The sequence below is a fragment of the Macaca fascicularis genome, chromosome 4, assembly GCF_037993035.2.
Source record: "Macaca fascicularis isolate 582-1 chromosome 4, T2T-MFA8v1.1".
NCBI classification, from domain to species: domain Eukaryota; kingdom Metazoa; phylum Chordata; class Mammalia; order Primates; family Cercopithecidae; genus Macaca; species Macaca fascicularis.
The window spans coordinates 104,955,298-104,972,394 of record NC_088378.1 but is presented as its reverse complement, the minus strand read 5'-3'; the positions used below and the strand labels follow the sequence as shown (position 1 = coordinate 104,972,394).

Here is a 17,097-nt window from a genome sequence, read left to right as displayed (position 1 = left end):
TATTAGCTCAATGTTAATGTTCCTGAACCTAAGGGGAAGTGTTATCTGAGCTCCATTTTGGGAATAATTTTCCAGTTTATTTTTGTATTATCATCTTCCACATTTCCAGTTAATTTGCCAAAATGTGTTGGCTTTATGAAATGATTGCTTTGCTGATATGCTTTGACAGAAAATCAAAACAGTTTAAAATGGAATAAGTTAGCTTATTTGACTTCTTAGTCAGCGACTAGTATTGATTTGTTTCAACTTCTCCTGCCCTCCAATCCCACTATAGAGGCTTCCATTTTGAGTAGCCTAATATGCTAATCCAGAGATGATGAGTAAGTTTCCCCTCATTTTCTTTCCAAGCTGGCATTAATCATATGCCCATTCTGTACCCATACCACAACAATAAAAATTAATTAAACCAAAATATGTTCATAATTTTTTAAAATAAGGATTACCTTCTCTTAGTAATAACTTCACAGAAGTAGGATTTAATATTATTCTTTTGACTTCTTTTAGTATGTCAATATAGGAAATATTAATGTTCCTTTATCCTTTCTAATCCAATTGAATATGTTGAAGTAATTGACAGGTCCTTCTTTGATCGGTTTTACCCAGTTTAATATAATCTCATGTAATCTGCAGGAATTCACTTGAAGGTGAAATTTACTTGTGGGTCTTCATCCGAAATTAAAAAATAGTATCATTATAATAATGGTATTACATATTCATAAAATTACGATATATTTCTTAATTTCTACCAAGTATTAGTAATATAGAAACTCATTCAAAAAGTATATATTATTTTCCACTGTTTCAAGGATAAATTTGTTGGACTGAATTTGTGATAGTGCTTTTAAGGAAGCCATACATGATCTATAGACTTCCTTGCACCTGTTTTTCCATCCCTGTTTGGCAGTTAAGTGGAAGAGCAAGGAAGCTGATGATTGGATTGACCCAGCTTTGGGGTTTTTCCTGGAGGATGTAAAGGAAAGTCAGGCATACTAAATGAAACAAATAGGAATATCTTAGAAACTGAAATTTCATGACCTACTTGAATTGAAAGCATCGGATAGGATGTAGCTTTTAACTCATTTAAACTCATTTATCATATTAATTGAAGTAACAGCAATAGTATTATTCCTTACTTTTGGTAAATGTAAAAGAAATTACAAAGCTGAATTACATATTTCTGTGTGAATATATCTAGTTTTAGTTATGATTAGCACTTAGATATTTATGAATTACTGATTTATTACAATTTATTATTTTGGCTTGTGGGCAATATGAGGAAGGAACTTGAAGTACAAACTTTGGTGCATGCAAAAGCAACTCATCTAGGAAAGGTAGATTCTCTTTGACAACATTAGTAATTAACGCACCTCTTAAAAGTAATCTCCTAGTAAGCATTTCTGTATTTTAGGGTGCAGTTGGTAATAAAGGTGAATTTGGTGCTCCTGGAATTCCTGGGGAAAAGGTATGATGGTTTACTATTTGATCAAAATGTATGGTCATTTTATAAAGTTGTGTCAGATAGGATAGGAAAATGTACAGAACAAGTCCTGCAGTTCAGGGGTAAGCAAGCTGTGGCCCTGTTGTAGAGCTGTTAGAACTCTTACTGTAGGATTTTGTACATAAAGTTTTACTGGAACACAGCCACACTCATTTGTTTTTGTATTACCTAAGGCTGCCTTTGTGCTTCATGGCCAGGTTAAGTAATTGTGGCAGACTGTATGGCCCACAAAATCTAAAATATTTACTCTCTGGCCCTTTGTTGAAAAAGCTGGCTGATCCCTGCTCCAGAACATTGGCCGCTATTCTCTTAGCCCCAGGGCTTCTTAAATTCACCATTTTATATGTCATATGGTGTCTTAGTATGTGTTTCACTGCAGACAAAAATTAGGTAATTTATGTAAACATTTTATATATAGACTGTAAGAGATACTATAATTAAAAATAGAAGAAATATATTTCAGTCTATCAGTAAAATGCTATACTGTAGGCTATAGCTAATAAAATGATTGAGTTTTATGTTTCTCCTCTAACACCACAAAGATGCTTCCAAACAATAAATTCACTCACAGGAAGTTACTGTTGCAGTTTAGCGCCTTATTCAACTTCAGTTTTTGTAGAATATTTTGAAAAGTGTTGTATTTGTATATTAAACTACAATCACCTTGGCATGTTTTCACGTGTTTTCACTATATATAGGATTATATATATAATCCTATATTAATATTAATAACTTTGCTAAATTTTTAAAGTTCTCAGATGTTGATGCCAAGAAAATTCTCTTCTTTATGAAAATAAGCTTAGTAGAAGTTTTTGTAGCATTCTAGCTGCACTGATTATCAAGTGAGTTCATTGTGTCTCATTATCTAGAAGGCCATGACCATTGAGGTTTTATTCACCTAAAGTTGGCACAGGAATAACTGAAGCTAAAGCGGTAGGAGGTTCAGAGGTTGTCAGACAGATATTTTTTGAGACCTTCTTAAATGTGTCTCTGGTATCTGACTGCTTCATTGATGCTACTTTTTCCTTTCATAAGTTATTCAGTCTGATATGCAAATTCTTGACTTGTATAGGAATATAACTGTTGGACTCAGCAAAGTCCAACAAACTCTACTGCAAAATAATACCTTGCTGCAAGTTGATGTTTATTTGGGCTGCTATCTTCTTGTTTAAGCTTACTGATGGCATTAATTGACGATTCTTCATCATAAATAAAAGCTTCTTTAAATACTTCTTCAAAGGTCTAATTGTTTAAAAATATATTTTCTCTAGAGGATATTATTTGATCACCTAAGAGATGCTCCAATCCAAATTTGTCTTGTGCCCTTATTCTACCAGTCTCTAAAATGCATCACAATAATCTGATTGTTTAGATTTCAGATCATTAGGAGTTTTTGAATTATTCTGAACACGGGAATCTTTTTTAAAACACATGCAGAATCACTGAAGTGCTTGAACTATAAAACAGATTGCTTGACTTTATTGTGGGATGTAACGTGAGACTCATATACATTTTCATAATAAATTATGGCATAGCAGGATAGCATTCCCTTTGATTACTTTAAAACAGAATTTATCAAGATTGGTATAAAATAGCATTAATTTTAACACTCCAAAATGACATCCCTTGGATCCTGATGTATGACAACCAGGTGCAAACTGCTACTGATTGGCTGTGGAACAGGTTCTCAACTCCTGAAAAGGTGATGTCCACAGACTGACAATGTAAGGACTAGATGAAGCATTCAGTAGAATCAATCCTGTCAAAAGTTGATCAAACGAATTGCAATCCAGGGCCATGATAGTAAGAAAATAAGTCTAGAAAGTTAACTATGCAAGCCGAGAAATTCTCTGGAAAAAAAGAGAGTTTCTTAGAAAAGAGAGGACATTTGGGGCAATGCGAAGGAACTGGAGCAAGTCAGTATTGCAGAGACAGGCACTACTCAGAACTAAAGTTTTTTTTCTTGTCCCAGAAGTCCACTTTTGTAGAAAGAATCTTGTGTAGTGATTCATCTTATATTTCATTTAAAGTAAAACTTTAGTGAATATAAAGGAATATACTGACAATCTAGTTAGACGAAGTCAGTCTGAAAACCGAGATCCTTAGCCCTTGGTGCCCATTTGGTCAAAATGGTGACGGAGAGGGTTTTGCAATATCAATTAGTGAGTATGTCTGTGTGAAGACACTGTTCCCAGATAACTTAAGAAGCTAATATCGGAAAGAAGCAGCTGTTTTTATGGTGTTCTAAAACCACGGCAAACTTGTCCTTGCAAATACTCTCTCATATTTCCTCAGGCAGTTTTCTTCTGGGTCTAATTTACTTCAGTTGCTCTTAAGGGGTCTCATAGACAATTAGAGAATTCACATAACTTCCAGTTGTGCTAAATATGGTGGCGGATTACATTTTGCTCTTGGTTCCCGGATGCACGCATCATCAGAGACCCTACTTAGTGGTTAATATCTTTCCAATACCTACAGAAGCATGGAGTCTTTGACCATTTTCTCTTCCCAAGGTTTCAGTCCCTGGTAGTGCCAGCTAGGCTTCTAACTTGTCACTTCATGTAGCTGTTAAAGGGGTGTGACACTCTTGAGTGAAACAAATGCCGCCTCAAGAGTGTTTTTCTCACTTCTATAATCCACAGGTTACCACTGATTTAAAATAATTCTAATGAATGTATACAAAATGAAAACAAGAAAGTTACTAACATTATCTAACAGTGGGTTAATAAACTGTAAAAAAAAAATTTAAATTTCAAAATTTTAAAATCATACTCATGAGGTTTATGTTTGGGGTGAAATATTTCTGTTATTTTACAAGAAAAATAGTTTGTCAGATTTTTCTAAGTAAATTTCCAAAGAAAAATGATCAGTTCTTAACATGTGGGTCACCTCAGGGCTTTGTATTCCACATTTGCCTCAATGTGAAATATGTGCATCTTCCAGAGTAACTTATCCAGCATCCCCTTAACTTGGACTCTGCTTGTCAGCAGTTATAATTCTTTGTTTTGTTTTGTTTTACATAAAATTTGGAGTACTTAAGAGTACTGTTTAAAAATAAATAACTAAGATGAGTTGTTTAACTGTCTCACTTGGAGCAAAAACATATGTACAATACCATAGAACATATATCTCAGGTCTAATATTCTCAAAGTGAAGTTTTTTTCTAATGTTAGTATTGAAGCTAGGCAACTGATTTATATTAATGGAGTGAAGCATATTCTGAGCAGTACGAAGTATTAATTTGTACATTAACTATACTTTACACTTACATCAATGTCATACTGCAATAAATTAAGTGATTTGCATATAAATCACATTATTCTAAAATAAACCTACACTTTGAAATTTAGCTAGGTAGTAGCAATAAATTTTTTTAAGTCAAGACTCTGAACAATGTATTAGTAGACTGTGGTGGCATTTTTCCTCTGAGACCAAGGAGAAAAATAGTACACTAAAAAACACAATTTTGCAAAATGTATTTATGGAATATGGAGTCATGAGGACCCTGAGGATGAAGTATAGAATTTAGTTATGTTCTTTTGTAATTGTAATACTTATCACCCAGTACAGACTTGCAGTAGGCATTCTTAATCTAATATTAGCTGTAATCTAATAAAGTCTTACTGTTAAACATTGCAGAAAAATAACTGTCCCCTTTACATTTATTAAGAACAGCTATGATTTTGCCTAAGAGATTTGGTAAGTGTTCTATTATGAGTTCATTTAAGAAAATCAATTCTGTGTAGCAGTATTATTAGGTAGCTGACGACTTCTGGTAAACTTGGATGGACAGAAGCCTCTGTCAATCACAATGAGTAAACTGGATGGTTCTATTTCCAAGAGAAGTGAATGACTCTAAGCATAAGATCACATGCACGCAGCCATACACACACACACACACACGAACACATATGTTCACACCTTCCATCCTCATAGTGTGAAGTAGGAAAATGAGATGAAGATTTGAACACTATGAGCAAATTTTGCCCACTTTGCCCCCAAATATTACACTCAAACCATGTTTGTTTTCATTACCTGAATACTTCAAACAAAAATTTGCCTCATTTCATACTTCACTTATGTATGTAAACATAACATATATTTCTCAAGAAGTGGAGAGTTTTTCCTAAATAGGAATAATTATTGTCCAATAATCTTATCCTAATAATGTGACAATAAAAATTGAACATAGAGCCTAATTTATGCTAAAACCCATATTCTATCTACTAAATTACTTTAAATTTGCCCTAAAATGCTTATTTTAATAGGAAAACTTAGTAAAAGTCAATTTTTCTCCCCATGGAGTAAGTATGAAACTATCATTACTTTACCATGCTAATGTTAAATACTCAGAGTTAGACTGCCTGGATTTGAATTCCAGCTCAATTTATTAGAGAAATCTTACTGTCTAATTTAGAGCATGACACTTGGTCTCTCTACATGTCAGTTTTCTCTTTTATAAAATGGAATTATATTACATCTACTTCTAGCTTTATCTTAAGGATTAAACAAGATTATTCATAAAAGGGTCAGCACCTGGTATATAAATTTTTGGTAAACAACAGATATAATTTTAACAATAAACAGTTTGATGATTCTATTATTCTAGCCTTACTGTGGGACCAAATTAGAACTTATTTGAAGGAATTTATACACTTCATCTTAGCCAAAAGGCCAAGAAGCAAACTTATTGAATTTATATTATTTATTCAAAATATATTTATAGGAAAATGTTAAAGTCATATATCTTATGTAACCTTGACCTCTTAAAACAAACTAGATGTTAGAAAACCAATGAATTCCTCACTTAATATAAATATGTACAAGAATATAAACTTTTACAATAGTAATAATAGCAGCCATTTACTCAATAAGTGTTATATGCTAAATGCTATCAGGAGCCTTCTTCACATTATTTCATTCAATCCTTACAACACCCCTGTCAGGTAAGATTTATTGTCACTATTTCACAGATTAGGAAACAGATCTAGAGACAGAGAGGAAAAAAAAAACAGTAAAGTCAGGATTTGAACCTCTATCCATGGAAATCCATAGCTCTTGCCCCTTTGCCATATTACCTCATCTGGATAGCTCCTCAAATACTCAGATTTCATCTACACAAGCAGGTCTGAATTAGATCTTAAATTTGTTTGCCTACCAATTTAGTGAACTACAGTTTGCTTTGGACATTCTGCTCCAAGGAGGGCTGTCTGTGTCTCTTCCCTTTAAATCCATGAACCCCTTTTAAACTGTATCTGACCCTAGAGATTCTGATTCCCCCACCTTCATAAGATTGCATTCACCTATTAAGAATCATTATGCAATTCACAATGGCAAAGACTTGGAATCAACCCAAATGTCCATCAGTGACAGACTGGATTAAGAAAATGTGGCACATATACACTATGGAATACTATGCAGTCATAAAAAAGGATGAGTTTGTGTCCTTTGTAGGGACATGGATGCAGCTGGAAACCATCATTCTCAACAAACTATCGCAAGAACAGAAAACCAAATACCGCATATTCTCACTCATAGGTGGGAATTGAACAATGAGATCACTTGGACACAGGAAGGGGATCATCACACACCAGGTCCTATTGTGGGGATGGGAGGAGGGATAGCATTAGGAGATATACCTAATGTAAATGACGAGTTAATGCGTGCAGCACACCAACACGGCACATACATACATATGTAACAAACCTGCACGTTGAGCACATGTACCCTAGAATTTAAAGTATTAAAAAAAAAATTATGCATATGGTTTTTCACCAAATGAGAGGGTTTTGTTTAGCTTTACCTTCTAAAATAAGTATTATGGAAAAAAAATTTGCTTGGTTTCCAAGTACAGATGACATTTAAAGTGTGTTTTCAAACTTTCCATGCTTGACTCTCTGGAGATTCTTAATCTACCCTTCATGCCCACATCCAGGCAGCTCAATCATTGCCACTCTCCAGATTAACCTTAATGCAACACCTAATGTAGAAATTTTTTTCTTTACATTCTCCACCAAATATATATATATATATATATATATATATATATAAAATGTATTTATCAAAACCAAAAATGTTTAACTTAGTACCATGACTTTATAAAAATATAAAATAAATCAACCTTCTGGAAGTAAAAAAAGCTGTATGCATTAAGGCACTTAAGAAGTACATCTGATAACATGATGAGAGAGTGGCCAAGCTGTGTGTCTTAAAAATAGCTGGACTAACTATCGTCATTATATGAGGATATGCTTTGTATGATGGGACTTTTCACCATAAACTCTGAAGCCCTCCATCACTGCAGTGAGATGAGACTGAATGAGCAGATCCATTGTTCCCTAACAGTCTTTGTATTTCTTTTCTGCTGGAAAATGAAATGACTATGATCTTTGAAACTTGATTTTCCCTAAAAAGACATTTTAAGAGAAGACCAGCTTCAGAAAATAAAGGCAGATGCTGTTACAGTTTATGTAAGTGCAGACAAGGCCAGTCATTGTTGTGAATGATAATGAACTTTCTAACAGTGCTGGTCCAGATGTAGCATTAATGCTTCAGAGACTCAGAAACTTATATGCATATAGTATAAAAGCTAGAGAATTTTTAAGCCGTTTGGCTTCCTCTCTATATTTCTAGCCTCACCTAATTTTTCTGTGGACATTCAGAATTAAGCTTAATTTTAGACTTCCTAAGTTTAAAACATAATTTAAAATGCCTAATGGCATGTGACAATTTATTATAGAAATTGAGACCATTAAATGAGGAGGAAAAAAAGACAAATTAGCTTTATTCTGACAATGGAATACTTCCTGCCTATGAAATTGTTAAGCTTTATAAAACAAGAGTGATCTCTACTTTAGAGAAAAATACGTCTTAAGCAGAGAATCACCTGTATATCTGTGTAATTTGGAAAATTCTCTAATGAGTGAAGGTATAGTCAAATCTATACACAGGATGGAACTTTTAATCATAAATAGTATGCATAGAAAAAATGACCACAAAGAAAACAGTTTTGTAAGCCTACTTGTTGGCTTCACTTGTTAAAGGTACGAGAATAAAACTTGAATTATCAGTGAAAACTTGTTGCTTTTACATGGAATAATTGTCATTTAACTGTCTTATCTATAGGCATATATTGATACAATACAGCACTAAAATAAGCAGAAACATAAGAAGGACAAAGGTAATAGAAGGACCGGAAAAAGAAAAAGAAACTTGTTCACTCTGCAGTTGATTTTATTTCTTAATGGTTTCTTATTCCCTTCTAATGCCTTCCACTCACACCCCAAGTAGAGCAGTTGGCAGGGAACACAACAGATGGATGACAAGCTCAACACATGCCGTGTATCTGGCACCCGGGCACTTGACTTTTATTTGTTAAACAGCCAGATTTCAAGAACCTAGTCTGCTAATGTTCCTATTTGGTTTAATGTACTACCAGCTTCCAGCACATAAATATTAAATATTGCCATAAGAAAGCTCACACACTCTCTGTTTCTCTGCATAGTTTAGTGGCTAATTATTTTATTCTTGGTGTAGGTTGCTGAGATACTGAACAGTGGATTTAAAGATATAACTGGTATTTTATAAAGACATCTATGATTTTAGATATTAGAGTTTCCTTAGAGTGGCTCTATCTAAAGGAGCTTTTAGTCAGACACATCAGGGACTGCCAAAGTCAGTGTAAGGTATTGAATGAACCTGTTAGGGAAGACTGGAAGATTTGAGCAGACGATCACAGATGATTGGTGTCTTTCTTTTCTATCTCCATCACTGCATTTTCAGATTATTAAACTCAAAACACATGCATTTTTTCCATGAATTCTGCTGGGTCACCAGGCAAAATTACAGCTTATCCACTCTACTCACATAGCAGTTTATTTATATCACTAATATAGTGTGTGTCTATACACCCTGCTAAAATGTGAGCTCCTGGAATAGAAGGACTTGGGGTCTGTCTCATCTCTAATCCCAGCAACTGACCCAGCATATGGTACCTGGCTGATTCTGGGTAAGTGTTTGTTGAGTTGTTCAGAATTCAAGGACTTAGCCCCAAGCCAGAAATAGGTAAGAGAAATAGAGAATGATTGTTAGAAAACTTTGCTGAGAAAAGATTGGGAAAGGCCCCCAATGCCAGCAACACTCTCGTGAAAGTCCTTCATACTTTCTACAGAAGCATAATTTAGGGAAACAAGGGAATTTCTTCTTTGCACAACAAAGTTTACAGGTATTGCTTCCTAGAATTAAATATAATAGAAGTGTGTGCATCTCCAGAATTTGCTTGCCATTTTCTCATGGAGAAAATATGCTCTTCCCTCTCTCTCAAACACAAATATTTAAGTTATATTGCTTTCTTTTTATCCAAACTAGATTTGAAGATCTCCTAACTTTCTTACAACATTGTTAGGGTGTGTTCGTTCTCCATATCTTCATAACCATTTACTTCAGAGCTAGACATAAGTAACCAATGGCTTCCATGCATTTAAGGTCCAGTAATGGACTAGACATATAAAGTACTCATCACGAGGAATACTCCAGGCAGGAAATAGTTTGCAGTTACTGCTATCTCATTGTCCTCAATTAAGAGCTGACCGATGACACTGTCCTTCTCTTTATGTCTTAAATCATCTTTGACTTGTTAGAATCCTCTATTCAGATGTCAATCCCTATACTTCAGATATTTCAGTAGATGATTCACATTAAATAAGTATTTCTGTAGTATTTTTATGAAGTTTCAAATTTTTTTTAAAAACTGTCTTACAGTTAGTCTCACAATACAGTGAAAAGCCCAAACACTTGTGCTGACACTTTGAGAAAATCATCACAGTTACATAGGAGCCCAGATTTTGTAGTGGGTTCTACAACATTGACTAAAGCTTAATTCCCTAGCTTTGCTATGTATAGGAAGAAACTTTTACCTCTCCAAGACATTTCAAAATCACTTGGGTTTTCTTTTTGTTTTTTATTTGAACAACTCTTAGTACAACTTGTATTTAATTAATTTGAAAAAGGATTGTAAAATAACATCCCTTTGACAGGAAAACTTAAGGGTTGTAGTTGATTACAAATGTAGCATATGTAAGCAATTTAGTTTTTAACAAAAGCAAGTTGTATTAATAGAAGTACAAAACTGTATAGTATCCAGAACAAAGTGTGTGTGCGTGCGTGTGTGTGTGTGTGTGTATGTGTGTGTGTGTGAGAGAGAGAGAGAGAGAGAGAGACAGAGAGAGAGAGAGAGAGAGAAAGTGAGAGAAGAGAAAGAGATGGTCCTGTTCTCTATTCCGTGTGAATAAGACCATTTCTGGAATGATGTGCTGAGTTCTGAGTGCCACATTTTAAAAGACATGACTGACCAGTGTGTGCCCAGAGAACAGGGACCATAGTATTAAGAGACCCCGAACTATCATTTGAAAAATGAGTGGTTTACTGAATAGAAGACTGATAGTGGCACAAGGGATGTCATGTATAAGACCTATAACATTTATTTTTTCTGTGTAATTGCAGACAGAAGAAATAAGACTGATGGGCAAAATATGGGGAAGGTTAATTTGGGTTCAGAAAGCATTTATTCAGTAACCACACAGTGACTTTTTTTTTCTTTGCTCTCCACAATGCAAATTAAGCAGCAAAAGTACTTGACTTTAAGCTTTAAATAGAATCGGTGCCTTATCAGATTCTTTGGTGGAGTTGTTATACATAAATGCATGAATTTATATTTGCCTTTATATTTAAGAATGCCCATCCTGCTTGTTTTCTAGGCATATGCACCTGTATATACCTATGTACACACATATATATACACACTCAGGATAGTAGATTTTAAGAGAATAGATGTTGAGTTAGCTACCACTAGCCACCCATATATACATCACTATGATCAAGACATGTATTGACTCATAAGAATAAATAATAATAGGATCTCATTCATTTAAGATTAAAGTTATAAATTGGCCTTATTCTGAGCATTAATGTGATTAAAATATACCCATGCATTAACTGCATTAAGGATTCAACAAATATAAATCATTCAAAAAGTTTGAGATTTTAAACTCTATGCTATGTACATATTTTTTAACTTGGTAATTTATTTCTTAGAATGAAGTCCCAAAATATAGAAGGAAAAACTTCTCCCCTTGAAATAAAAGGACTTAAACTGGATATCTGAAAAAAATAAAAATATATAGGTTTTAAAAAATTTCCTGAAACATGTAATGGACTGCCAACAGTTTAAGAACCATAAAATATTTCAATTTCTAAAGATTATGGCTGAATAAAGCAGGACTATAGTCAGTAATGTAGAAGTCACCTTAGTAATACACAAAATCAAAATCAGATTTACTTTTTTCTGCCTGTTTTATTGGTTTTAGTTCTAGAATCCTGGCATTCCACTTCTGATATTTCTTCTAGTTATTTCATGCAATATTCAACTTAAGTAAATTTTCTTTTAATAAATATGAACTAATTAAAGGGGAAGTATTGATATATATCAAGTGGACATTAAATTCATATAGAGGGTTATGCTCCTAGAAAACTATGCTCTAAGTAAAATGATGGGTCAATTTTTTCAATACAGAAATATTATAATAGGATCTCAGACATTTTAATCAAAGGCTAAATGCCTAACTGTTAAAAAAAAATCATCACAAAACTAGTCAAAGGCTAGTTATTTGCAAATTTTTTATTTACCTGCTTGCTTTATCTTTATTTGCTTGGTCTCATTAGTACTAGGTTTGCAAACTATAGCCCTAGGGAATGTGATTTTTTTTTCTTTTTCATCAAATGTCCTCTAGACAATATATATTTCCCGCACAATAAGAAATACATTGCTTCCAATGTCAAAAGAATCAAGAAAACTAATAATAATTTATAGTTTATGACTAGCTGTGTTTACTATTGAAAAATATGCAGTGATTACAAGGAGGTAAAATTAAATCCTGTGATCAGTTTTTCAGAAAGCAACCAGCTGAACCTAAACTTCACCTAACTTTGTCCTAAAAACTTCTCAAAGAGGTTATTTTGAATTTTGGAAAGGGTACTTTTTGATTGTCCTGTGAAGTTAAAGACAAGCTACGTATCATAGTAATAACCCAGGCAACGGTACTATCAGCAGCAACGTTAGATTTCGCCTGCTTTATATTACACGTATTTATTAACTTGTCTTCCTGTGGTTTGAATTTGTACCTGAAAAGGAATACAAGTCCTTTCATAGAAAACCCTATAATGAAAAAAACATTCCTCAGAAATAGGTTTTGAAAGTTATCGTTTCTATGGGAATCATTTATTGTGATTTTCTTTCAATAATGAACTGAAGTATTGATTGGAAGCCAAAGAAGAAGCATCTTATTTCTTCCTTGGACTGAAATTTTGAGGAAGGAGAGACAGCAGGAGTTCAGAAAAGAAAACTAATGTATACCTTCCAGTAATTTTAGGAGGATATTTATTTTATGAATAGAATTAAATTTGCCCTCAAAGTGCTTGTGGCGCCTAGAACTTTAAACCTGGTTGTCAGAGGGAGCATAAAGAAAGACTTCTTCTGTTGACATAAGTTAGGTTTTAGATAAACACATTTCCTATGAGATAATCAGTGATGTCCACTGAGTTATCATTGAGTCTAGAATTATGTTTATAAAACACATTCAGTCAAGAAAGAGCAGAGACCATTTAATGCTGGCCACAGGAAACACAGTATTTTAATTACAACAATCATAAAACCAGTGTCCATTAAAGACATATTCTCAATATCACAGCTTTAGAGAGTTTTGGTACCCAATTAACAGTGCATCTAGGTGTAACCCTAATCTGACATATGGCAGGGTAGGACTTTGGGTGCCAGTACTCAGAGCACCTGCTACACGAGTGGGCCGTGAGCAAAGATAAAGAGGAGATACCATCACACCTTTTTTTCCCAAAAAAGTATTTTTGGCAGTGTATACCATATTGGCATACTTTAATGGATAATATGCCATATCTCGTGATCGTGTGTAACTAGTAATATGATATAAAACATTATATTGGATCAACTGATGAAAATAATCTGCTCCTTATGGACAAGTGGACATACTTCTGTGATGAGTAACAGGAGCTTCATTTCCATAGACTGTTTCCTGGCACCAAATACTTAATGTGTTTTCACTATCACTTTATCAAATGATACTGGAAGTTTCTAATGTAGTTGTGTGATGCGTGAGGTCTCAAACTATAACAATTTGTTTAATGATAGAAATGTATTTATTATATAGATAAGTCGATTATATTTTGTTGATTCTCTAACATTTAATTACATTTAGCCGCAAAGTTTTACTTTAGTGTTTACTATATACTGTGATGATAGCCGTTATGCTGTAGAATACTTTGATAATTTAATCTAATATAAGAAAAACCTCAGTCTTTAAAATAATATGTGTGCATGTATGTAGCTGTACATCTCTGGTAAGAACCACTAAAACTTTCTTTAAAATGTGTTAATTAATGAAATAATGAAAATCTCCTTAGATTTAGACAGAATGTTGCTATTTTAAAGTTTAAAGATGTGAATTTTTCTTCATAGATTTTGAATTTTGCTTAAATAATTCAAATAAATGATAACTAACTGCTTTCTAGGGAATGTTTAAAAACTGTTATCTTATAAATTCATTGTAAATATTTGATAGAAATAAAGCAGTTCCATGAAATTGTTAGTGTATTTTGAGCTGTCTAAACCTGGAAACTCAGAAGCCAAAGTAAATTCCTATAAGAAGGAAAATTCCTAAAACTCCATTGAGAATACACACATCCTCCCAGGAGTATCTCATTCTAGCCTGTGTGATGTTTACAAACCAGACTTTTCAAAGAGATGACCCCAGAATTCCAGCAATGGAAACTGATAGGCATCTGTCTTTTTACCCAAGACAGAAACCAGATGAATAGAAAGAACTAAAAAGTATTCCAAGTAATTGCTTTATGTTAAATGGCACTGAGTATGTATTCAAAATTGATCTAATGGCAATCAGCAGATGTGGGTAAGAAAGTAAAACATGCTTGTACATATATAAGAATACACACACACACACACACGTATATATATAATATATATAGTGATAAAAATTCTGATTTTAGGCAAGAAGTCACTTAAAGCCAGATTTAAATCTTTTTCCAAAGACAGTGTAGGGAGACAACAAGGTATGCAGAGTTGAAGTGTTTGGGCTCAAATTCCAAGTCTACTGCCTATTACTGTGCAATGACCTGTAAGAAGGTCATTGAGGCAGTATTATCTTCCTGATAGTTTTGTTGTCAGAACAGCAGTGCTTGGCCCATAGAAAGCACGATGTCAGACTTCAATATTATTCCCAGAAGTTTCAAAGAGAGAAAATGAAATGAGATACTAAGTAACATGTGGAAAAAACATAGGCTGTAGGGGACCTCAGTCCCAATCTCAGGTAAGTTACTAGTTGGGTGACCTTTGACACGTTGCCAAACCTCTCAGAGCCTCCATTTCCCTATTTTAAAAATTGAGGTAACAGTCCTGGATTTGGGAAATAAGGAATAGATGGAAAGTCCCTATGCATGATGGATATTCCGCATTAGGCTACCTTTCCCCACAACACTAGAACTATTTGTTAAAGACCACAAAAACATCTGTGTTCATGTATCTTTATGGATCATAAACATTATTCTGTGTACTTCTTTTAGGGTGAAAATGGTTTACATGGTGCTCCAGGACTACCTGGTCAAAAGGTAAAGAGTTGCTGAATGTTTCATCTGAGTTAAGAATTTTAACATGTTAAAAATAAATTTGCATATAATATTCTGAAATTTTATTTGATTAAGCTGAATTCACTCAAAGACTTTTAGAAAGCTATGGATGTCTTTTCAAAGAGAACTCGCGGAAGCAATCCCCTCTTGAAGGGACCATTCTAGGAGGAAGCTTTATCACAGAGCTTTAGTAAGATGCTTCTCCAAAGAACTAAATGATAGTGCTTTCTGGGGAACGTGGAAGTGTACATAGCTGCTCTGGAAATGTTTCTGCTTTTATTAGTCAGAGTCTAAAATGTACAATAGAACAAATTGTACTTCCTTTGACTGGTTTTGGTTACCTCTTGCTTATCTTCTTTTTTGTATATCCCAGATAGAACTAAACATAATAGTTACAATGACATAAAATATTAAATATTACAAAGATGCTGTAGACAACTATCTCTTCAAACATATTTTTCTTTCAGAACAAGGGATTCCTAATAAGTAAGGATTTTTGCATGGGCCAACCTGCCTCTTTCTGTGCCTGGTATCTTTCTCTTTACCAAGGGGAACTTTCTTTGTGCCCCTCTACTGTGCAAGGGCTACTTTCTTCTTCTGAGAAGAAGCATGGTTATCTGTGACAAGCATTACTGAAAACACAGGGACCATTATATTCCAGTTTCTTGGAGGGATGGGGAGCCACTTCAGGTGGGGCCAGCTGTCGTGATACCATCCAGATAATCCCGCCACAGGAGAGAGCATTATTGATGTAATATTAGATGCCCACCAAAGCCAAGCATATCATTTCTGTGCTCTGGAGATGTTTTACAGGTTTTGGCAGCAACATATCACAAGTTACTATGCATGTAGGTTTTTCTCTATAGCTGAAAATACCATTTAAAAAGATATGCACTTATTTATAGTTACAGATTGTGTTCAAGAATTTATTTACTTGGCCCAGTAAAGATAATAAGATTGAACTGGCAGCAATGAAATGGCAAGCTTCTGAATTTCTTCACAGCAGCTCTAGACAAAACCCACTGATACAGCATGTGCTGCATCTGCGAGTCGAGTTGCAAGCCAAGGGATGTGCAGATTTATCTGCTGGGAAATAGTTTTGGACTTTCCAGCAGCTGTTTGTGGTGGCTGCATCATGCTGACATTGTGACTGATGTATTGGAGGCGTTTAGCAGCTTCAATGTCAGCTTGAATTAACAGATCAAGTTAAAGTCTATATTTTAGGAAAAATGGTAGAAAAAAATATAGACCATGCATTCAGTGGTAAAAAGCAATACCTAACAACCGACCTATATTCTTTCCTGGTAACTTTTAGGGGGTAAATGAAGCAAAAATAATTATTTAATTAAATGTATGTAACACACACACTTACACACATATTACTTAATTATCTAATTATGTATGCTATTTAATTATATAATCATATACATATATGCAATTATATGGGTATATATATAAAATAACATACTCACAGACTAAATATGTATGTATATATGCATGCACCTTTCTATATAGTAAAAAGCTGGCATTCCTTTTCATAGAATTAGTATAAGTTTTATATACCAAGGGTCAACTTGTTGAGGCATTACAGAAAAAATCTAGAGATCAGAAGCCCTCTATCTCCTGTCTCTGTGCACTCAGGAAATGCTTGCTAAATGCTTCATGTGCTCCAGGCCCTCCAAGGGTGGAGAGCTGCACATGACCCGTTCCCAACATTCACTTGCTGGCTATGTTGTCATGAGTGCTTGATTCAATGAACTTTTGTTGATTGTGTGAATGAAACATCAGTTAAAGGGAGAAGTAAGCTTGTCAGATCAGAGAGGGTGTAGATGAAGAAAGGGAGACGTACACCTTTCAGTATAAATATGCTG

The 17,097-nt window shown here is 34.1% G+C and overlaps 1 protein-coding gene across 4 annotated transcripts in view; it reads left to right on the top strand.

Annotated features, from left to right (window-relative positions):
- Positions 1–17,097, top strand: part of COL19A1 (collagen type XIX alpha 1 chain) — a 329,196-nt gene that overhangs the window by 72,958 nt on the left and 239,141 nt on the right. For all 4 annotated transcript variants that reach the window (XM_065543865.2, XM_005552609.5, XM_065543866.2 and 1 more), the window contains exon 10: positions 15,164–15,208. In XM_065543865.2, coding sequence (XP_065399937.1) covers positions 15,164–15,208 — 45 coding nt within the window. The remainder of the gene's footprint in view (positions 1–15,163; positions 15,209–17,097) is intronic.